Here is an 18915-nt window from a genome sequence, read left to right as displayed (position 1 = left end):
TTCTCTCTCTCTCCTCTCTCTCTCATCTCCTCTCTCTGTTTCTGTCTCTTCTTTGTCAGCTTCCTGGTGGTTGTGTGCTTTCAAGTAAAAAAAGAGAGAAATGTTTCATGCAAATTGTGTATGTACGTACATGTATAGTTCTTGGCGGATTATGCTGGCATAATTTCTGGCACAATCTTCAGATTTTGTCTAAAACTTATGCCCTGGCATAAAAGGACTTCTGAGACCAGAGGGTCGGCATAACCTTACGATGATGGGTTGAAGATTGATGCTCCAGGCATATGTACTAGGCATGTTACAGGAAATAACCGCTGGTGAATGTTACCCGTTATAAGCCGTGCTGTCATGGTCCCAGAGTCGTTGTAACCGTAAATGTAACGTAACGTTGCCAAGTGCAACAGGAGTGCAAGGGTACACCATCATTGGCATAATTCCAGCATAATGTAGCATAATCACTGGCATATTGGAAAGAATAATTCAGCAATTTACCGAACATAATCCGCCAAGGGCTGTTTGTACTGACTTCACCGTACCATTAGATTGGACCGCAGCATAGTATAGCACCATTATTGGCATAATTCCAGCACTGATAATGTAGCATACTCACTGCCATAATTTGGACAATGATAATTCCAGACAATGATAATGGAAGGCATAATTCAGCAATTTACCGAGCGTAATCCGCCAAGGGCTAGGTATGTGGATACTTCCTGAGTAGCCAATCTCCACTGCTACCCTATTGGACCCTTCATTTGACAATCTCCTTTCACTCCTATTACGGTACAGTTCGCGAGTTCCGGTGTGGGCCGGGGAGCAAACCCTTTTCTTACAAATCATCGCCGAAGTCGCAACCACTACTTCGTACTGTTGTGCCCAGCGCGGGCTTGCGACTAGTTGGTTTGGAGGTGACAGCGTTGCGAATGACCGAGGGTCCTCGACGTCTGTCTCACCGTCCAGGAGCGACAATAGATATCCTTAGCTAAAAAAACGCTAACGTAAACGCAAACCTTTCCGTACTTCGGATCGTTCAAGCTGACTTTTCCCTTAGCACAAAGTACGTTATAGTTGAGACGAAGTAGTCGTGACAACCATGGCGATATGAATTTTCGTGGAAACAGCTGCGGGAAATTCAAAATTTTGAACCAGGGATTAGTTTGCTGTCGTTCCGAAAGAATACCTTGGCGAGGTCTTTTACTCTGGAATAGCAAAAGCACGGCGAAAATGAGTTTTCGCTGTTCCCAGGTCCTTGGAAACCCTTTCCTAAACGCAGCACCGAAGACTGTAAGGGTTCTCCAGCTCCAGCACGTCTGGGAGAGGCTGATGAATTTCTTCCTCAGGAGTGCCGTGGAACTGGTCCTTTGTTTCCCAGATGGGATAGAGGGAGAAAGGCACGAAGCAGAAAACGCAGAAATTGTCAACTGAAAGGCAACACTCGCCAAAAAAGCTAAATGTCACAAGAGGAAGCAATCTCGACTCTCGATCTCATCTCGATCTGCACGACGTGCTTTTTATCTCCCGCCAGTTACAAAACAATGCGAGTTTTTGCATTTTTTGCAGAATTTCCATAACGAACGTCGGCCGGCCCGTTATTTGAGCTCTGTAACGTTTTTCCGTTATCCGATAACGTCTTTTGTCACGGCTGGGAGTGAGTACCGTAAAAGTTAGCGTTATCGTACTTTTGCTAAGGTCGTAAGGGACCATCGCAAAAGTTCGCAGAAGCCCCTGAAACGAAGAGCATACGTTTGGGGGGGAGGGAGTCGGTGCGAAAATCGCAAACCGGGCTTCAATTCAAAAAAGTATTGACGACATAATTATAGGAGCTGTAGGATTAGCATGCCATCACAGCCGGCGTAGATCGCTTGAATGTGAAAGCAATATACACCAATCAACGTTCATTGTAATGCTCAAAGGATACAACTGCATAGCTCTAGCTGTTCTCGTTCTTAGATCACCCACTGCAAGGTGATATCATCGTTGCATTTATAAAGTGCTGTACATTGTTACACACTGATACAACAATGCTTGTGTAGTATTATTATAATAATTATTATGTGTGAGCATCCAAGTGAAAAAATGAAGCCCATATTGTGACTGTCGTTTCGTTTGAGGGGGGAGGGAGGGGGGGGGGGTCAGGCCCGAAACTCACGGTCTTCGTTTCGGGGGCTTCTGCGAACTTCAGGGCTGGTATTTGGGATCACAAAACGGGAACACGTCAGAGGCCATCTTGAATCACGCTACGTCATCAGATACCCGCACGTGATGCGGGGCCGCGAGGTCGCGACTGCGCAAAAGTGTACTTGCCAGTACAGATCTTTGACCTAGCTGCAAGAGCAAGTGCTAGTTTTTATTATTTTTTGGTGGTGCTTGAACTAGTTCGAACTGCTTCCCTTCGACTTTCTTTGACAGAGCGGGTGCTGTTAGGGTTTCCTGTGGTCAGTTTGTATCCACCACCGGTCTTGTATGTCAGTGCTTGTACAAGGAGGTGTTCAGTAGTTATTTTCAGTCCGCACCATGGATCGCATCCAGGGTAGGAAATCGCACTCTGACCGGCTTGATTATCCCGAGTCGAGAAAGAAGCGAACTAGTGGCCAGTTCGGCTCAGTATCATGGCCAGCTGGACGTAGATCAGATCGCCCCGAGGTCGAACAAACCGACAGTAGTCCTGAAATCCTTACCTCGCAGAAACATTGACGATGTGGTGGAGCGCGGTGTTCAAGAACAAGGAACCATGGTAATAATTGGATTCGCTCCAGAAAAATTATTCTCGTGGTTCCCGGTTCCTTTCCCAATATTTCCTATGGTCTGGAATACGTGCATCACGCTGAAGCCTAGATGAATAAGATTGTAAGTCAGTCTTCTCTCTAGCTCAAGATTTTGCGAACATGGTATCAGTGAACAATAAAAGCAAAGGACACAGTGCAACAAATGGAAAATGCACGTCTCCTTCTTTTCCTTGCCGTGCGCACTGCACTGTCACAGTCTGCAGTTCTGACTGGTGTCTTCCGTTTGTGAAAGAACCAGCGCAAGTCGCGTGGCGCGGCGTCCTTCAAAACGACACAAGTGAGCTCCACATCAGCCGATTTTGACAATCGATGGCTCAAAATTTTCAGTAGAACATGCTCCATACTTTCACCGAAGCGAATTTCGCCAAAACGATCCTAGAGGTGGGACACGTTTGCCGAGTTTGAGGGTGTTATTTGAAGTCTAAATTGCGAAAATCAAAAAATCCTTCGGTGAATCCCTTTGCCCACATCTGAACTCGGTGCCTGCAAAATCTCAGCCTGCTAGAGAGAACTGTGGCTCACTTGCGTGGATTTGAACAGGCCAGAGTCGACGCGAAGTACGGCAAGATTCCCTGTACACAGCATGGTGTGACACATGTCACGTGAACCAAGATGGCGCCCACGTGTTTCTGTACAAGTACTAGCCCTGAACTTTTGCGATGGTCCCTAAGGATGTCTATTGACTCACGCTGCTATCTGGTGTTCACGAGGTGTTTGTCGCGCTGGAAACGGAGCGTCTCTGTAAGTTTGTATCCCTGGTGATGTTTGTGCATGGAGAGCATTATAATTATTTATAATATTATAAGTGGTGCTCTTCACTGCACAATCTTCCTCAGCCTACTCAAGCTCAACTGATGAGGGGTGAATTCCCCGAAACACTGTGTATTGAGCAGGGAGTGGTGCTCTCTCAACGGTTTGCCGAGTCGAAGGTTCGATGAACTTCTCGTGTGCTCTGGATGGCAGTCGTGAGTCAGTCAAGTGTCAAGTAAAGTCGGCGGAATGGCGCGAGCTCTGGTGTGGGGAGCAAACCCTTTTCCTTTTTTCATGACGATTATCTGTCAGTCTTTTGGCCTTTTTGGTGAAGCATAATACATTATACCAGTACATGTAAAAGCATAATTATCATATCGGAGTGCTGTTTTCTCGAGCATCCTGCGATCATCCGCTTGAGCATAAGGCCGAGTAAAAAAAATTACTAGATGATCGTCCTTTTTTTTGGAAAAATCGGGGAGGGCGGGAGGATTTTATTTTTATTTTTTTACTTTTTACCCTCTCATGCACACAGTGTACACAACAACATCAAGGTTTTTTTCTCTTTTTTTCTTTTTTTTTCTTTTCGACAGCACCAGATGATTCGAAACAGAGGACAACAACTCACTCTACAGATCTGCGTCAAGCTGGAACACAGTCAAGAACTTCGACATCGCGAAGCAACTACCAACAATTTACTTTTGACAAAGTAAGTTCGTCACGGAAAACGCGTGCACATGTTTCCTGCATCCGCGATCGGTAAAAAACCAACGATTTCGGCAAAAACTCACGATTTAAAAAATAAAATATTTCTTGGGGCGCTGACAAAAACTGGGGCGGACGGGGACGATCATCTAGCTTTTTTTTTTACTTGGCCTAATCTGGTCATTTTTCGGAGCATAATCCGCTTACCGCTGTGCACGAGCCGACATGTCGACTCTACAGCCTCAGGGAAAGGCCTAGGGAGTACTAAAATACCGATTTGTTAGTACTCCCTGGTCGAAATCTAAAGTAGACTACTTTGTAGGGTCATACTCCCTGGTCGAAATCCGCCATACTCCCTGAGTAGACGAGTCCCTGGTCGAAATCCTGTCCCTGCGGGAATTTGCGGAAAAAACTCTCGAAAACTTGCGCAAGAAATTGCGGCAGAAAACAACAAAAAATGCGACGAAAAGTGCGGAATGATGCGGAACTTGCCAGGAATTCGCGGAATTATTTGCAGAAAATTGCGGATTTGGGCCAAACCACGACATTTGTTGCATCGTATATCTACTTAGGAGTAGTACGAGTCGTACTGTGCAAATAACCTACAGGATCATGGAAAGCACTGCGTGAAAAGTGCATAAAAAAGTGAGATATAGTGCAGAAAACAACAAAAAACGTGGGAAATCGCGGATTTTCCTGAAAATCGCGGGTTTGGGCGAAAATCGCGAAATTTGTTGCATCCGTGGAATCGCGATTTCCTGGAGGGACAGGAAATCCATTGAGTAGATTCCCGTGGTGGACTCTCTGTGCCATGCCTTTTTTGTACAGGCGCAAGCTGCAAGCAGCAAGGTCAGGATGAGTCCAGTGACTGGCACTGCACTGTGGCAGTGTGTGTCGACGTGTGTGTGGGCCTGGCTGGGGTCACGGGTGTGTGTGTGCAGTGCACATGCCACTGGCACTGTACTGGCGGTCTATGCTTGCCACTGCAATCACTGAAACAGCTCACAATGGCACCACTGCACTTGCACTGCATGTCAGTCAGTGAGCATACCGGTAGATGGTGGTAACTCACTGCACTGGTGACGCCAAAAATTACGGGGCGGCGCACACACAGACGTACACATGCACACACACACACACACACACACACACACACAAGACAAAAAAGCGACAAGCAAAATTTCTATGGAGGGCAGTGCAGCAAGGAGAGCGCCTGTCCATCCGACGAGCTGATGTCGGCTTGCTCAGTGCAAACCAGTCACTAGTTTCCAGTGTAGCTGCAGCCTACAGGGAGAAGGGAACTCCAAGACCCGTGGCTCAAGCGCGGTGGAGGAGGACTCAGTAGTACTAGTAGTCTGTTTGGGAGCTTGTCCCTCAATGCCCATCGCATTTGCAGGCATCCTTTCAGCAACAGAGCTTCTCCCATTTGTTTGATCTTGTGGATTTGTTGAGTGACTCTTGTTCTTCTTGTCATATGGAAACAAGTTGACTTGACGATAGTAATTATTTGGAGCAGTGATTTCAACAGCGCTGGCTGGTTGCTGGTAGTATATCTCTGGGCGCAGGCTCTTTCCGAGCTTGAATTTCTGGATAAAGCCAGTCCAGCACGTCGGTGCTGCTACCAGGACGTTTGGTCGGAAGCTACATTAGAGGTGAGCAGAGGAGCGTGTGTGAGTGTAGTTAAGATGTACATGGATCGTTGATGGTCCAATGTGAAACCCTCTGGCAGATCGCCAGTGTTGCATATTCGTGTGCTCTTTTGCATTCCCGTTTGTTGTACGAAACTGTACTCAGTGAAAATGTCACCTTTGTTTGTGGTGCAGTTCTTGTGAAGGAAAAGTCACGAGATTCGTTGAAGTTGTGCAGATGAGGAACTAGTAATTGCTGCCTGCCAGAGGCTGGGCTGTGTATTCCAAAAGCAAACCATCGCTGGTGATCTCCGCGACACTCTGGGCTGCTTTCTAGCCTGTCCAAGGTGGATTTCATTTTTGTCAATGAGAGGGAATACTGGTTATGATGACTTGTCACCGTTTTCATTTACACGTCTCTTCCGATCTATTCTTGCTTCACGTGTCATTTGGTGCCAGGCGATTTGTCGAAGCAGCTAGTTTGTTGTATTCAAGACAACTCCACTGAACTCGAAATGTGTGTTGATTCGTCTTCTAATTTTATTTGTTGGTACATGTACTTGTGTTTGCTTCTCTTCACTTGTGCACAGCCATTGAGTCGCTGTGGAAAAAGCTGATCGGCTCCTGGAGCCAAAGCAGGTCAGCTAAACGATCCAAGGGAATGGGCCAGTGTGTTTCCAAGGCCGGCAGTGAGCAACAACGAGGAAATACCAGAAAAAGTAAGTCAGCATTGAATGTCATACGTTTGGTATGAAACTCTTGTGGCCCTAGTCAACTGCAGTGCGTTATTGTGCCATCTCTGCTATACGACGATTACGAGTGTTTGTTTTGTGCATGTTTGTCGAACGAAGCCCTGGGCTACACAGACTAAACTGGTGCGAACTTTTGAAACAAGTAATGACGAACTTCAGCAGAGAGAGCATGAGAATCGAGTAAACAAGGCACACATCGACTACCGGTACATACAGTATCAGTCTGAGCCACCCTTGCACCTTGCACTATGTATCATGTATTAGTACTAATTGCTACCTTAGCTTAGTACAGTACATCCTTTTTTTCCTAATTATTTCCTGGCGACCTCTACCTACTGTACTAGTACTCGTAATCTAAATAGGCAGTATTGGGCAGGCAGTGCATTTGGGTAGTACTAGTACATCTAGCCATAGTAGTGCAACAGATGACCTGGTCTGCTGCTGCAGCTACTGTCATCATCTTCTGACTTTATCCTGAAGCTGGTGGCATCTGTTCTCCACTGTGTTGGGAGAAGCAGCCGGGCCACTTTCTCCATCAAGTGCCCCACTCTAGGACTCCCAGTGCACCACAGGGTGATGGTTTTGCCGTTCACTGCTTGCCAAATACTACCAATATCTGTGTAGTCTGTTGATACTCAACAATAGCATACGCACTCCAGTACGGGATGTGTGGAGTCGATATGGATAGCTAGTATCAGTGGCGTGTGTACGCCTCTGCTTGAGCGTGTGAGCACTAGTCCGGAATTGTGTCAGGTGCATTTCCGCTGAGTGCCTGTATCTCACCTGCCCCACTGCTACTGAAAATCACTATGCCATTGCAGTTGCACAATGGTAACAGAGGCAGCAACAGGACTCCCCAATCATATTGTTTGCTATTGTCTAATTAGCATAGCGTAGAAGTGCCAAAATAGGAAATCTGTAGCTGTTTTCTGCATCGAGATCGGCTCCTGTGCGTGCGTTTGTGTGTGTGCGTGCGCGCATGTGTGTGTTTGTACGTGCACGTGTGTTTGTGTGTGTGTGCGTGTGTGTTTGGATAGCACATACTGCAAGTCTACTAATTTTCGGCCTCCCAGGGCTAAAACCCATTTTGGCCGTATCAAAATTTAATGTTCGGCCTGTACTGCTACCGCCTGTCTACACTGTCACACTGAACATTGCAAAACAAAATTTCGGTCGCAGCAAATTTTCGGCCAAACATGACCAGGCCGAAAATAAATATGCGCCGAATATTTATTGGCTTACAGTAGATAGATTGCCAAGCCACATGCAACCTTTTGCAACACCCGTTTTTCAGGGCAATGTTCTGTTGCAGAAAGTTGTGTCCAAGCAAAAGTACATAACGAAAGAGATGTACAGGTGCATGCTCTAGGGGTTATGGACTCTTTCATGCAACCGAGTACTGTAGAAACATGAGCTACCATTGCTGGCCTCTGGTGTTCATGTGGTTGCGTACTGATCTCAACTCGTATGGCTTGTACAACGGTTGTATGCGATGTGGCTTGTCCCGAAACCTGTCGATAGAGAGTCATTGTGTCTCAAACTGAGATGTCTACACTGATACTTGAAGGACATTTATTCCGATGCAAGTCATTTTACAATAACAATAAATCGAATTAGCTCTGCAGTCATCACCAAGCATCAACGAAGTCGAAATGTTTCCATAATCATAGTCAAGTCATATCAGCTGTTTTTATCCTATCTGTATGGTGTAGCTTATTGTAGCTAGTGTGTTCGTTGATAGTGTGCTATTCTTTCTGACTTTCTCTGTTATGATCTTACTGACGTTCTTGTACTCAGGCTCCTTTCAAGCCGGTCCAGAAATGACTGTGGGTCCGGATGGTGTCGAAGTTCCCGTCGACAATCGACCAGTACTTCAGCAGCAGCCGCGCCGAAAGTCAGTCGAAGGCAGCACGTTGCCACCTGCACCACACCGGGAGATTCTGGTGAGTTTATTAGCTGCTGCAAGTGTGCTCTATCTTGTGTTTGTCTGTGCGGCGTGGGACAATCGACAGTATGGACTGTTGTCAGTGCCACACTGCCTCCTCACTGCCACCTTCAAGCATCGGTGTGGGCTTTGTATTAGGCGGGAGTGGAATTCTGCATTGCAACGTTTCTGCTGGGATTGTCACTTGGGGGCGATAACATGATGCTTGTTGTGGAGGGTTTGTACTTCAACCTTGTAGCATTCATTCATAGCAGGATGGTCTAAGATAATGGTGAAACGATTATCAAAACCCAGTTGCCGAATATTCTTTCGTTAACACAGCGAAAGCTCACATCCCATGTCTCAGGCACGTTAACCCTTTAAGAGCCGCCCCATACTTGAATGCAAAACTTCAAAAAATCGTATCTCAGTCCAATCTCGCTCAAATACAGTGATCGAAATATCCAGGGCGAAGAGAAAACTCTCACCTGTCGGGAGAAACAATCCGCGAAGCGCTGCGAGCAACAGTCCCTGAGATAAATCACTCGTAAGTTGAGCCGCGATCGCAGCAATTTCAAAAGCGCGCAGTGCGACTTTAGTATTGAGAATTTTGAGACTTTTCGTCACGCTGGTTTACTCGAATTTGCACGGATTTCTCTGTTGATATTGTCAAGAGTGCACAGCGAAAAAATTGGAACTCCACAATCGAGTAAAATGAAATATCTGGAGCGGGACGCAATTGGACCTATTTGGGGCATTTTTCGTACTGTCGCTGCGATCTAGCGCTGGATAGACGGTGTACTGGCTATCATGATCGACCCCGTCATCTTCTTTTCGCGGAGACCTTTCCAGGAGGCCCTAGATTGTGAGGATTGTGTGTGTAGAACTGAAGCTATCATCCAAGGAACACGAAAAAATGCAGAATTTTGAAATTTTCCTGTGGCTCTTAAAGGGTTAAGGATAGTGTGCGCGCAATCTGAATATCTGCCATGATCATGCTGGCAAGTCGCATACGCGCGTTGAGTTTCTGTCAGAGGGTGCTTTTTTATTACTCCGCTGCTCGCTAAAAACGGGCACGGGCAATATACAACTAGGGCACTACACCACGTGATGCGAGTTTTCGCCGCCGCTGAACCCCATAGAGAAGGTATCAGCAGTTACACACTCTTGGGAGCTTATATACTCTTGATATTAGGCATGGGGAATGGTAGTGCCACGTAAAATGTACTGCTACATAAGGCTACTGCAAAGTTCATATATTGTGCAACATTGGCAGACCGGTATGTGCACACATGTGTTGTGGGTCCACTGCAGTACGAAGTCGCAGGGCGGGTTGTACGCACTGCACTGTATTATACTTGGCGTGCACGCACTGCATTCTATGTGAAGTAACGAATCTTTGCCATGAAAAATATCCGGTCGAATGTGACAAGCCAAACGAATATCCGGTATATTCGTTTCACATCTACTCTAAGACCATGCCAGAGAAGCAGAGTACCAGTTTCAAGTCCTGCTTGGGAGCGAAAGGTTTTTTCCAACCATGCTGTGACACACAGTTGATTGGAAAGTTGTGGTCCGGCACACGGATAACCTGGGTGTTGAGAATGGAATTTTCGGTCGTTGACTGCTTTGTGATGGGTGTAATTTATTCACCTCCCACTGCACAAGGAGCTGCACCTGCACCTTTGTCCTTGAGGGTGGTAGCGTTCTTGCGGTTGCGGAAAAATCACTCTCACTGATTGTAAAATAAACCTTGCAAAATTAAATCAGAATACTTTTTCGTTGCCCTCATCATATTCATCTGATACTTAACTGGATAAGTTTCTTGTTCTGATTAGCATCCACTAATGGTTGTTCTTCTCTTGTTTTCTCATGGAATATTCCCTTTGCGCTTTGACCGTGTGCAGGATCCTCGCAAACAGGCCGTGTAAGTTTAAACCTTTTTGGGGCCCAGTGCTGTTAATTTGCTTCTAGTAAATCTCTCTCTGTCTCTGTCTGTCAGTCTCTCTGTGTTGTCTCTGTCTGTGTGTGTGTGTGTGTGTGTGTGTGTCTCTCTCTCTCTCTCTCTCTCTCTCTCTCTCTCTCTCTCTCTCTCTCTCTCTCTCTCTCTCTCTCTCTCTCTCTCTCTCTCTCTCTCTCTCTCTCTCTCTCTCTCTCTCTCTCTCTCACACACACATACACATACACACTCACTCTCTGGCTCTCTCTTTCTCTTTCCTCTCTCTTTCTTTCTCTCTCTCTCTCTCTCTCTCTCTCTCTCTCTCTCTCTCTCTCTCTCTCTCTCTCTCTCTCTCTCTCTCTCTCTCTCTCTCTCTCTCTCTCTCTCTCTGTATATGTAGCTTTCGACTCTGCATGTTTAATACTTATTGCGCATGACCAGCCTTTAGTGTGGAGGTTCTCTCCCGATTTGATATAGAGAACCCTACACTCCAAGCTGGACCTGTGCATTAAATGGCGATTCACAACATCCCTTTCTGCGATGCGACAAAGAAAATGCCTGTCGCATGCAGTCGCGGGCCACCGTCGCAGAAGTTGACCCAAGTTTCAGCTTTTGCTATGTGTGATGCACATCATTTATATGTAGTGGTCGAATGGGTATGTGGGCCTCAACCAGCGAAAACAGCCCTTAGGGTCAACTTTCTCAAAATTCCTTTTTGGTTAGGAATTTGTTGAAACACATCTACTGAAGGACCTTAGCCAAGAAAAAGTTCAAAATTCCGATTCAAAAGGGGTGTATACACCAATATACAAGGTGTACTCCAAATTGGTGCAATGTATGTATACGATGTATGTGTACAATAAATATTCAGCATTCTAAGGTGGGTAGGCAGCCTAAATACCTTTGAAATAGTGCAGTAAGCAGCTAGAATGACAAAGAATAGCGGAAGAGTGCGGGGACATGATCGACTTATTTGCAGCTGCATCCTGCGTGGAGTCGTTCCGCAATGTCTTCCATTTCTTCCTGCGCAGCTGACGACACGACGTCGCTGCCGTCACTAGCCCCAGACTCAGAATTTATCTCAGGTGATGACTCCTCATCTTCCGACTCTGACGAGTCATCGACCACCTTGAGCCGCAACGCAGCAGGAGATGATGGCTGTGATTCCGCCTCGCTGTCGACATCGATGTCGGAACCAAAGAACGTCTCATCCTCACTCTGAACTTCAGCGGCTACTTCAGCATCCACTCCCCACCAGGCTCGAGCTAGCTGTACACAATGACTGCCGCGTGTGCTCTGCGAACAGCTCTGGCGTCCGCAGCCATCGCAACAAGATCAAGGAACACTCGAGTCGCCACTCGACACCACTTCAACTAAGCTCCTTGCCAAACAATGCCATGGCACGGCGATGCATTTCAGAAGCAGCATGATCTTTGTAGGCTGATGTTTTCAGGTGCCTTGAGCCAACGACGAAGGAGTCAGAAAAATTCTTGATACTGCGAATTTTATCAGCAAAACGGGAACACATCTTACACTTCAAATTTTCGACAACGCTACGATCTGAGGGATTGCGCTCATACTCATAGCTCAGCCAAACAGAAGTAAATTGAAAGCTCCCTATCATACTCAGCAACCCACTTGTAACAAGTGGTCGTCTTGACTGCTCTGGGCTTCTTTCCAAGCTGAGCACCCGGAGTCAGCCGTGCTTGGCTTCCTCTTGCCAGACGACATCACTAGCGACTATGAGACAAAGGATTGACGTGCCTTTTCTTTTTTGTACTTTGTAAAAAAAGTGTGCGGACACTTTGTCCGAATGTGTACAAAACATCCGGAAACTGACCGTAAACGGTCGGAAATTGTCCGATGTCCGACCGTTATTTCGCGCCCTGCAGTTACTTATCTGGTCGTAACTTTGGTGATCTTGAGCTTTCTGGAAAGCTCTTGGCCAGAGGAACACAGCGATAGCCAGCAATGTATCGTTGATGAGAGCTGAATAACATGCCTTTACGATGACGTGAACTATCTGTGGCTGCGTGGGCCGCGAGTCCGGGGAAACCCCCAAAAACGAGTTCGAAATGCATGCGTCCGAGTTGCTGTGCTGAGCGAATTTAGTTCGAGTCTCATAACTCCGGTCTCCGACCTCGGATCGCCTTCGGCTTTTTTCGAGCCGATAGCTGAGACAATTCTAATGTTGATAGACGTTTTGATTGTCCGATTTGGTCAAGGTACGGTCGAGTTACGCCAGGTTGCGTTTTGAAAAGTATGCACTGTACACTGGTACGGATATACCGTAAAGTCGCGGATAAAAGCCGGGCTTATAAGCACATAAGCCGCTTTCTGCATCAGGCTTCAATGCAAACCAGGCTTGTATGCAAAACATGCTTATATGCACCACTGATATTTTGGCCAGGCTTGTATGCACATCAGCCGATCCGGGCTTGCATAGAAGCCAGGCTTCTACGCGCGACACACGTAGATCTACCACTGACTACCGGTATGGCGGCAGTTTTACTATGCACTGTACATAGCGCATGCACTCTTGGCCTACCCGATCCGCGCTTGCATAGAAGCCAGGCTTCTACGCGCGACAGGCTTATAATAGTTATATGCATTTGACCCGTTTGATTTTCAGGCTTCTATCCGCGATGTGCTTGTATGCAAACCCGGCTTTTATCCGCGACTTTACGGTATCCGTGCTATGGTCCTCAAAAGGTTAATATGGTGTTTGTTCTTTCCTTTGTTCATTGTTCAGGGCTGTGACATCATCACAATTAGAATTCTTCAAGATGCTCGATGAAAAAATTGAGAAGGTATGCTCGAACTGTCAGTATGTGTGTTGGTGCGTGTCTGTGTGTCACACCAAGAGTATATAAAGAAGCGTGTGCAACTCTGGATGGTTTGGCCCACAGCGGAATTTTTTTGTTGACGTCACCTTTTCTGGAGATCATGAGTCAAACCATACGAGGCATGCACTGCGAGTCTGTGGCCGCGTGAACTCGGCAGGGTTTCACTAAACTTGCACTTTGTCATGGGGCTGATCTAGTCACCTCCCACTGGCGTAGGAGCTGCATCTGCGCCTTTGTCCTTGAGGGTGACGGCGTTCTTGCGGGTAGGGAAAGTTCAGTCTGACTGAGTCTCGCACGAACCGCAGAGTTTATTTATGGAACATCAGCCTGAAATTAGATGAACTGAGCTTGCTGTCAAAATTCGTTGATTTTCTGTAACGTGCTGACATGGCAATCAAGCGGGGCTGCAACGGGCAGGGGTTTGATCGGGTAACGAGTTCGCGTATTTCTATCCGGGTAGCACGGGTACCCTGTCGGGTATTTTTTGACATAGTCACGTGCACACTGTTACACGGCATTGCACGAGCGGGATTGTTACACGGCATTTGTACAGTGAGTGTGCACTTGTGCCACAAAGAAAAGTGCACAGCGAGGCCCTCTACAGACTACGTACTGTTGTGGATATGGAAATCCGGTCGCACGCCCAGGGTGCCGGCCATGCAGCCGTGGATAAGCGGTACACACATGCATTTTATGCACTGCAGCGCACTAGTTGCATTGGATCAACATGTGCCCTGCACGCAGCATTCTGTACGCGCTGAGGGCGCCGGCCCCGGTCAATCGACTGGATTTCCATGTCCACTACAGTACATAGAACATCCAGTGCAACATCACATAAACCCTAAAAGGCACCTTTTTTCCAAGACTGAATTCAGACTACATTTTACATGCAACATACAGGTAACCGTTGACCCTAGGCCCTGTGGCCGGCGCGCAAGGAGATTCGTTTAAGCAGCAAGCAAGCGTACAAAGTTTGTACCCTTGTACGACTGCCTGGTGAAAGTACCATAAATGCAGGAAAGTTGCCTTGTACAAGGGTCCGCATCCTCCCTGAAAGGATTGGGCAGCTTTCTAGTTTTCCCGTCAGATTCTTGTAATAGTCTTGGAAAGTTCTATGTAAATGTGACTTATAGGCTGTTTGTACCTTAGGCCCTCTTCAGACTACCCGACGACACCCGTACCATCAAGTACATGTATCCACGTACCACACACGAGCACTGTTGGCTGTCTGGATGACGTTCATGTTTGAGTCAAGGACAGCAAGAATATTGCCCAGGTCGGAAAGCTGTGTTTGTGTAGGCAATATTGCTACTGGCATGCACCTTGTGGGAGCAGCATCTCTGCATACTCTACGGTTTGGACTGGGTCAATAGCTAGTTACCCACATGAACAGTCTCTAACAGTGAGCAGGTATGTGTGCAAGTAACCGTGTGTGCTGTGTGGTGCAGTACTATCAAGATTATAAGCTCCCAAGAGTGTGTAACTCCTGATATCCTTTCTATGGGGTACGCCGACGGCGAGAGCTCACAGCACTTGGTGTAGTGTTGCAGTTGTACATTTACAACCCGTTTTTAGCGAGCAGCGGATGAATAAAAAAAGCAAGCAATCTCTGACAGAAACTCATTGCGCATATGCTAATCTGCGGCATGATCATGGCAGATATTTGGATTGCGCGCACGCTATCCTTTGCTTGTACGAACGTTCCTGAGACACGTGATGTGAGTTTTCGCCGTCGGAGACCCCGTATGCAGATTTGCACACTCTTGGGAGATCATAAGGCCAAAACAAATAATGACCTTGTTTCCGGTCGCCCGACCGGGCCAATTTTTCCCATATTCTGAGACTTTTTTTGGTCCCAAATGTATACAAATGGTGGCAATGCCATGTGTGCAAGTGCACTCAACGAGTCACAACTCAGTCAAATCTCAACCGAATTCCACAATCGAAACACCTACAAGGTAGCAGAGATTCTCAGCTGTCGGCTCGAAAACCTCCGGGGCCGATACGAGCTAGAATAACGAAGCTGGAAGGACTCGAGCTGTTTGCTTGATTTCTCAGGATGTACGAAAACAGGAATACACCACATGCTGTACAAGAACAGTGAGTCAGTCAACTTTGACATTGACCCTTGCCATGATATATGCACAATGTACATTGTGTAGGTGCTCTTGTCCATCAATACCACAACGATTGAGGAACCAAAAAAAGTATCCAAAAAAAGTTTCATTCCGGCCGACCGAGTTCCTTTTTGAGGGGTTGCCGACCGGAAACAAGCCTATTTTTTGTTTTGGCCTAATTATACTCTTGGTACTATCAAGAGTACATAACCCCCCAAGAGTGTGCAACTCTCATATACCCTGCTTTCCCGACAGAATTTCAAGTTGACGTCATTATTTTATGATGCAATGCTCCTTGCACCAGTGATTTGCAACATGTGTACGGGTGTCAACGCATCACACGTTTTTCTTTGCAATAATTTGTGCAGGATCAGATGGGCTTTGGTCCACCACAGGTTACGGATTCGTCTGATAATCCGTGTACAGTGCGCAGTGCATCATAAAAATGACGTCAACTTGAAATTCCGTCGGGACAGCAGGGTATGTGGGAGTTGCACACTCTTGGGGGGTTATGTACTCTTGGTACTATCAAGAGTAGATAAACAAGAGTGTGCAACTCCGGATCTCTTCTGCACATATCTCCGCCTGCAGCGGAATTTTTTGTTGACGTCACCTTTTTTCAGAAGAACGCGCATTTTGCCCCAGAGCAGTGTGAGAGCACGTGCTGGGCACCGACTTTGTAATGTAAAGCCCGGCCAAGTGCACGAGGCAAAACTTTCCATAAGGCTCGCAGCGCGTGCATCGTCGAAAAGATTACGTCAACAAAAAATTCCGCCGCGGGCCAACCCATCCCGGAGTTGCACACTCTTGTTTATCTACTCTTGGTACTATGCTAAAGTAGTTATGTTTAATAGGTCGGCCTGCCAAGCTGTAATGTGTTGTAACTAGGGGTGAAACGGTTCGGGTAAGGAGCCGGTTTTGGAGCCGCAATCTGAAAAGAATCGGGTACCCGTTCCGTCAAATTTCGAACCGAAACTCGAAAAATCTCATTCTCGTACAAATACATGTACTCGTCAAGTCTACTGAAGTCAAGTCTACTCTTACGGTCACCACTCTTCCAAATGGTTCTCCTAGGTATTATCTTCTTCGCCCATGGACTCTCTCATGTCTCACTTCTTGGCCGTAAAAATGTTTTCTAAAAAATAGTTGTCACAAACGCATTTTGTCGGTCAGGAGAAAAGAGTGCATTGAACCGATACCCGAACCGTGTAAAACTATCCTGGCATTAGGGTGCCCAAACACGAAAAAACATGTAACCGTTTCACCCCTAGTTGTATCCCTGGCACCAGTTGCTCTGTCTAACGTTAGCATTGCTTGTACAGTACAGTGTCATTGCTTTGCCAATGGCCATTGTGTGTGTGTGTGCGCGTGCGCGCGCGCGATATGACTGTGTTCCTCTCAGGGTGTTGTGCCCGAGGATGAGGAAGACGGTGAGGGCGATGCATCAGCAGGTGCAAATTGCCATCAGCAAGGTGTATTATCGGAGGAAGCTCAAAGAACAGAGAACGATAATGTTGACGTCAGTGCCAGTCAAGCAAACGCAGAAGTAGCTGCAGAAAATGGTACTGCAACAGCAGCAGTGACGAGAAATGGTGATGGAGAGGAAGCAGAAGCGAAAGCACCGGAATCTGCTGCCGAAGCTAGCTAGAAGTCTATGGAAGAGATGACATTTTTAAAATTTTCCTTTTTTCTATTTTATGCCACTGTCGGGTGAGTCACCTCGCAAGGTCGCTGCTCATATTCCCCCTTGTCCTTGATGATGACTGCCAGCAGCCCCGCTGTAGATACACTAAGATATTTGATTACATGCAAACTGATTTTTGTCTTCCCTCCTGCTGAAAACTCTCTCTCTCTCTCTCTCTCTCTCTCTCTCTCTCTCTCTCTCTCTCTCTCTCTCTCTCACTCTATCTCTCTCTTACTCGAATACCACCAAATTGTTGCTGTTGTCAACATGGAGCGTGACATGTTGATCCTGTGCTGCACGCCTCAACAGCAGTTGTACCAGCTAACACTATTCGTCGCTAGCAGTTCTGCCTGAATGGTGTCTATTCCCTCCTTCTTACCAACACGCATCTTGTCGGCCTTGTCTTTCTCCTGACGGCAAGCGCTTCTACCAAGCTCCTCACTGGATGTGACTCAGTAGTATGTGCCACTATATTCCGAATGCACTTTTTTCCGTTTCCTTGCCATGGTGTGCGTTAGCCGTAGCCCACCAACGTCCAGCGCCTGTTGCCATTTCTCCGTTGTCTAGGCTTTACCGTTCCTGTCTAGGCTTTCGTATTGCTCCTTACGCTACCGCCACGCGCCCACTCCTATAGGCTCTGCTGTGCTGTGTAGTAGCGGTAGTAATAGTTGTAGCTGCTGTAGTGCGCCGTATTGCGACACCTAGCACACGAATAGGGCCGACATTACTGCCATGCTGTTTCCTCTACTCCTATCTGTCCAAGTCCAATGGCTCTTGTCTTGAGTTCCAAATATGCGCCGGTCTTCGCCCCGTGCGCATTTCTTGGTGTTTCTCGCTTTTGAATTCTATTTTTTTTGGAAATTGCCTCTATTGTATCCTTTCTACGGTGCGCTATTCTTATGCGTGTTCTGTCGCTCAGCCGGATGTTCCGTTTTTGAGTCAGTGTTCCACTAAGCTACCGTTGCTTCCACGCCAACAGCTCTTGTCTCGTACGAAATCAAGAACCTGCTGGTTTTATATTTTCTTGTTGTTGCTGTTTGCTGTTGTTCTTGTGCTCTGGCCCACTTCAGTTGATTGTAATGGCTGCAATCGTGCTCATTGCCTTCGTTACTGCAACTCACAGAGATGCTGATCGTTGTACATTACCCGCTTCAAATTTCTCGTTTTTTGTCGCTTTGTTGTCTTGTGCGGTATGGTGGCCCATTGATTGTTGTGTCCTGCTTGTCCGGATTCCTATTATGAGAATTCTGTTTATACTACTGACTGGTCCGATGTGCCTACATGTAATCCTATTATTAGTTGCTTTTCATTCAATACTAAGTCTCGTACCTCAGTGTAATCACTGCTCTTTCTGTCTTTGGTCACCTCAGCACCCGTTGGCTATGTGTGCTGGACTGTGTTGCGCCTGCATGTGATGTGTGTGTGCGCCTGCATGTGGTGTGATGTGTGTGTGGTTGAGCGTATTGATCTCTCTCTCTCTCTCTCTCTCTCTCTCTCTCTCTCTCTCTCTCTCTCTCTCTCTCTCTCTCTCTCTCTCTCTCTCTCTCTCTCTCTCTCTCTCTCTCTCTCTCCTGTGTGATCTGTGAGAAGAATGGCATTGAGCCAAGTGCGGGATAGCAGGGTTCTAGCCAAAGTAGGGGCGCAGCGCCCCCCTACTCTGTTTGCGCACCCCCCTGTGAAAAATTGCCGCCCCCCTACTCACTTTCCGATTTTCGTGTTTTTCTTGCATAGATGGTTCATAAAGGCACATTTGTCTGGGGTGAAGTCAGGGATTCACCCCGTATACG

The 18915-nt window shown here is 47.0% G+C and overlaps 1 protein-coding gene across 1 annotated transcript; it reads left to right on the top strand.

Moving 5' to 3' along the window:
- The first annotated feature begins 5404 nt into the window (after positions 1-5404).
- On the top strand, positions 5405-18497 carry LOC135823966 (uncharacterized). The gene is made up of 6 exons (XM_065336844.1): positions 5405-5890; positions 6457-6585; positions 8416-8561; positions 10450-10469; positions 13234-13291; positions 16847-18497. Exons 2-6 carry the CDS (start codon positions 6528-6530, stop codon positions 17090-17092), a joined length of 528 nt encoding a protein of 175 aa, XP_065192916.1. The 5' UTR covers positions 5405-5890; positions 6457-6527; the 3' UTR covers positions 17093-18497.
- Positions 18498-18915: the final 418 nt, after the last annotated feature.

Source organism: Sycon ciliatum, chromosome 8 (assembly GCF_964019385.1).
Source record: "Sycon ciliatum chromosome 8, ocSycCili1.1, whole genome shotgun sequence".
NCBI lineage: Eukaryota > Metazoa > Porifera > Calcarea > Leucosolenida > Sycettidae > Sycon > Sycon ciliatum.
Note: the sequence above shows the minus strand (reverse complement) of the source record. Positions and strands in the feature narration are given on the sequence as shown.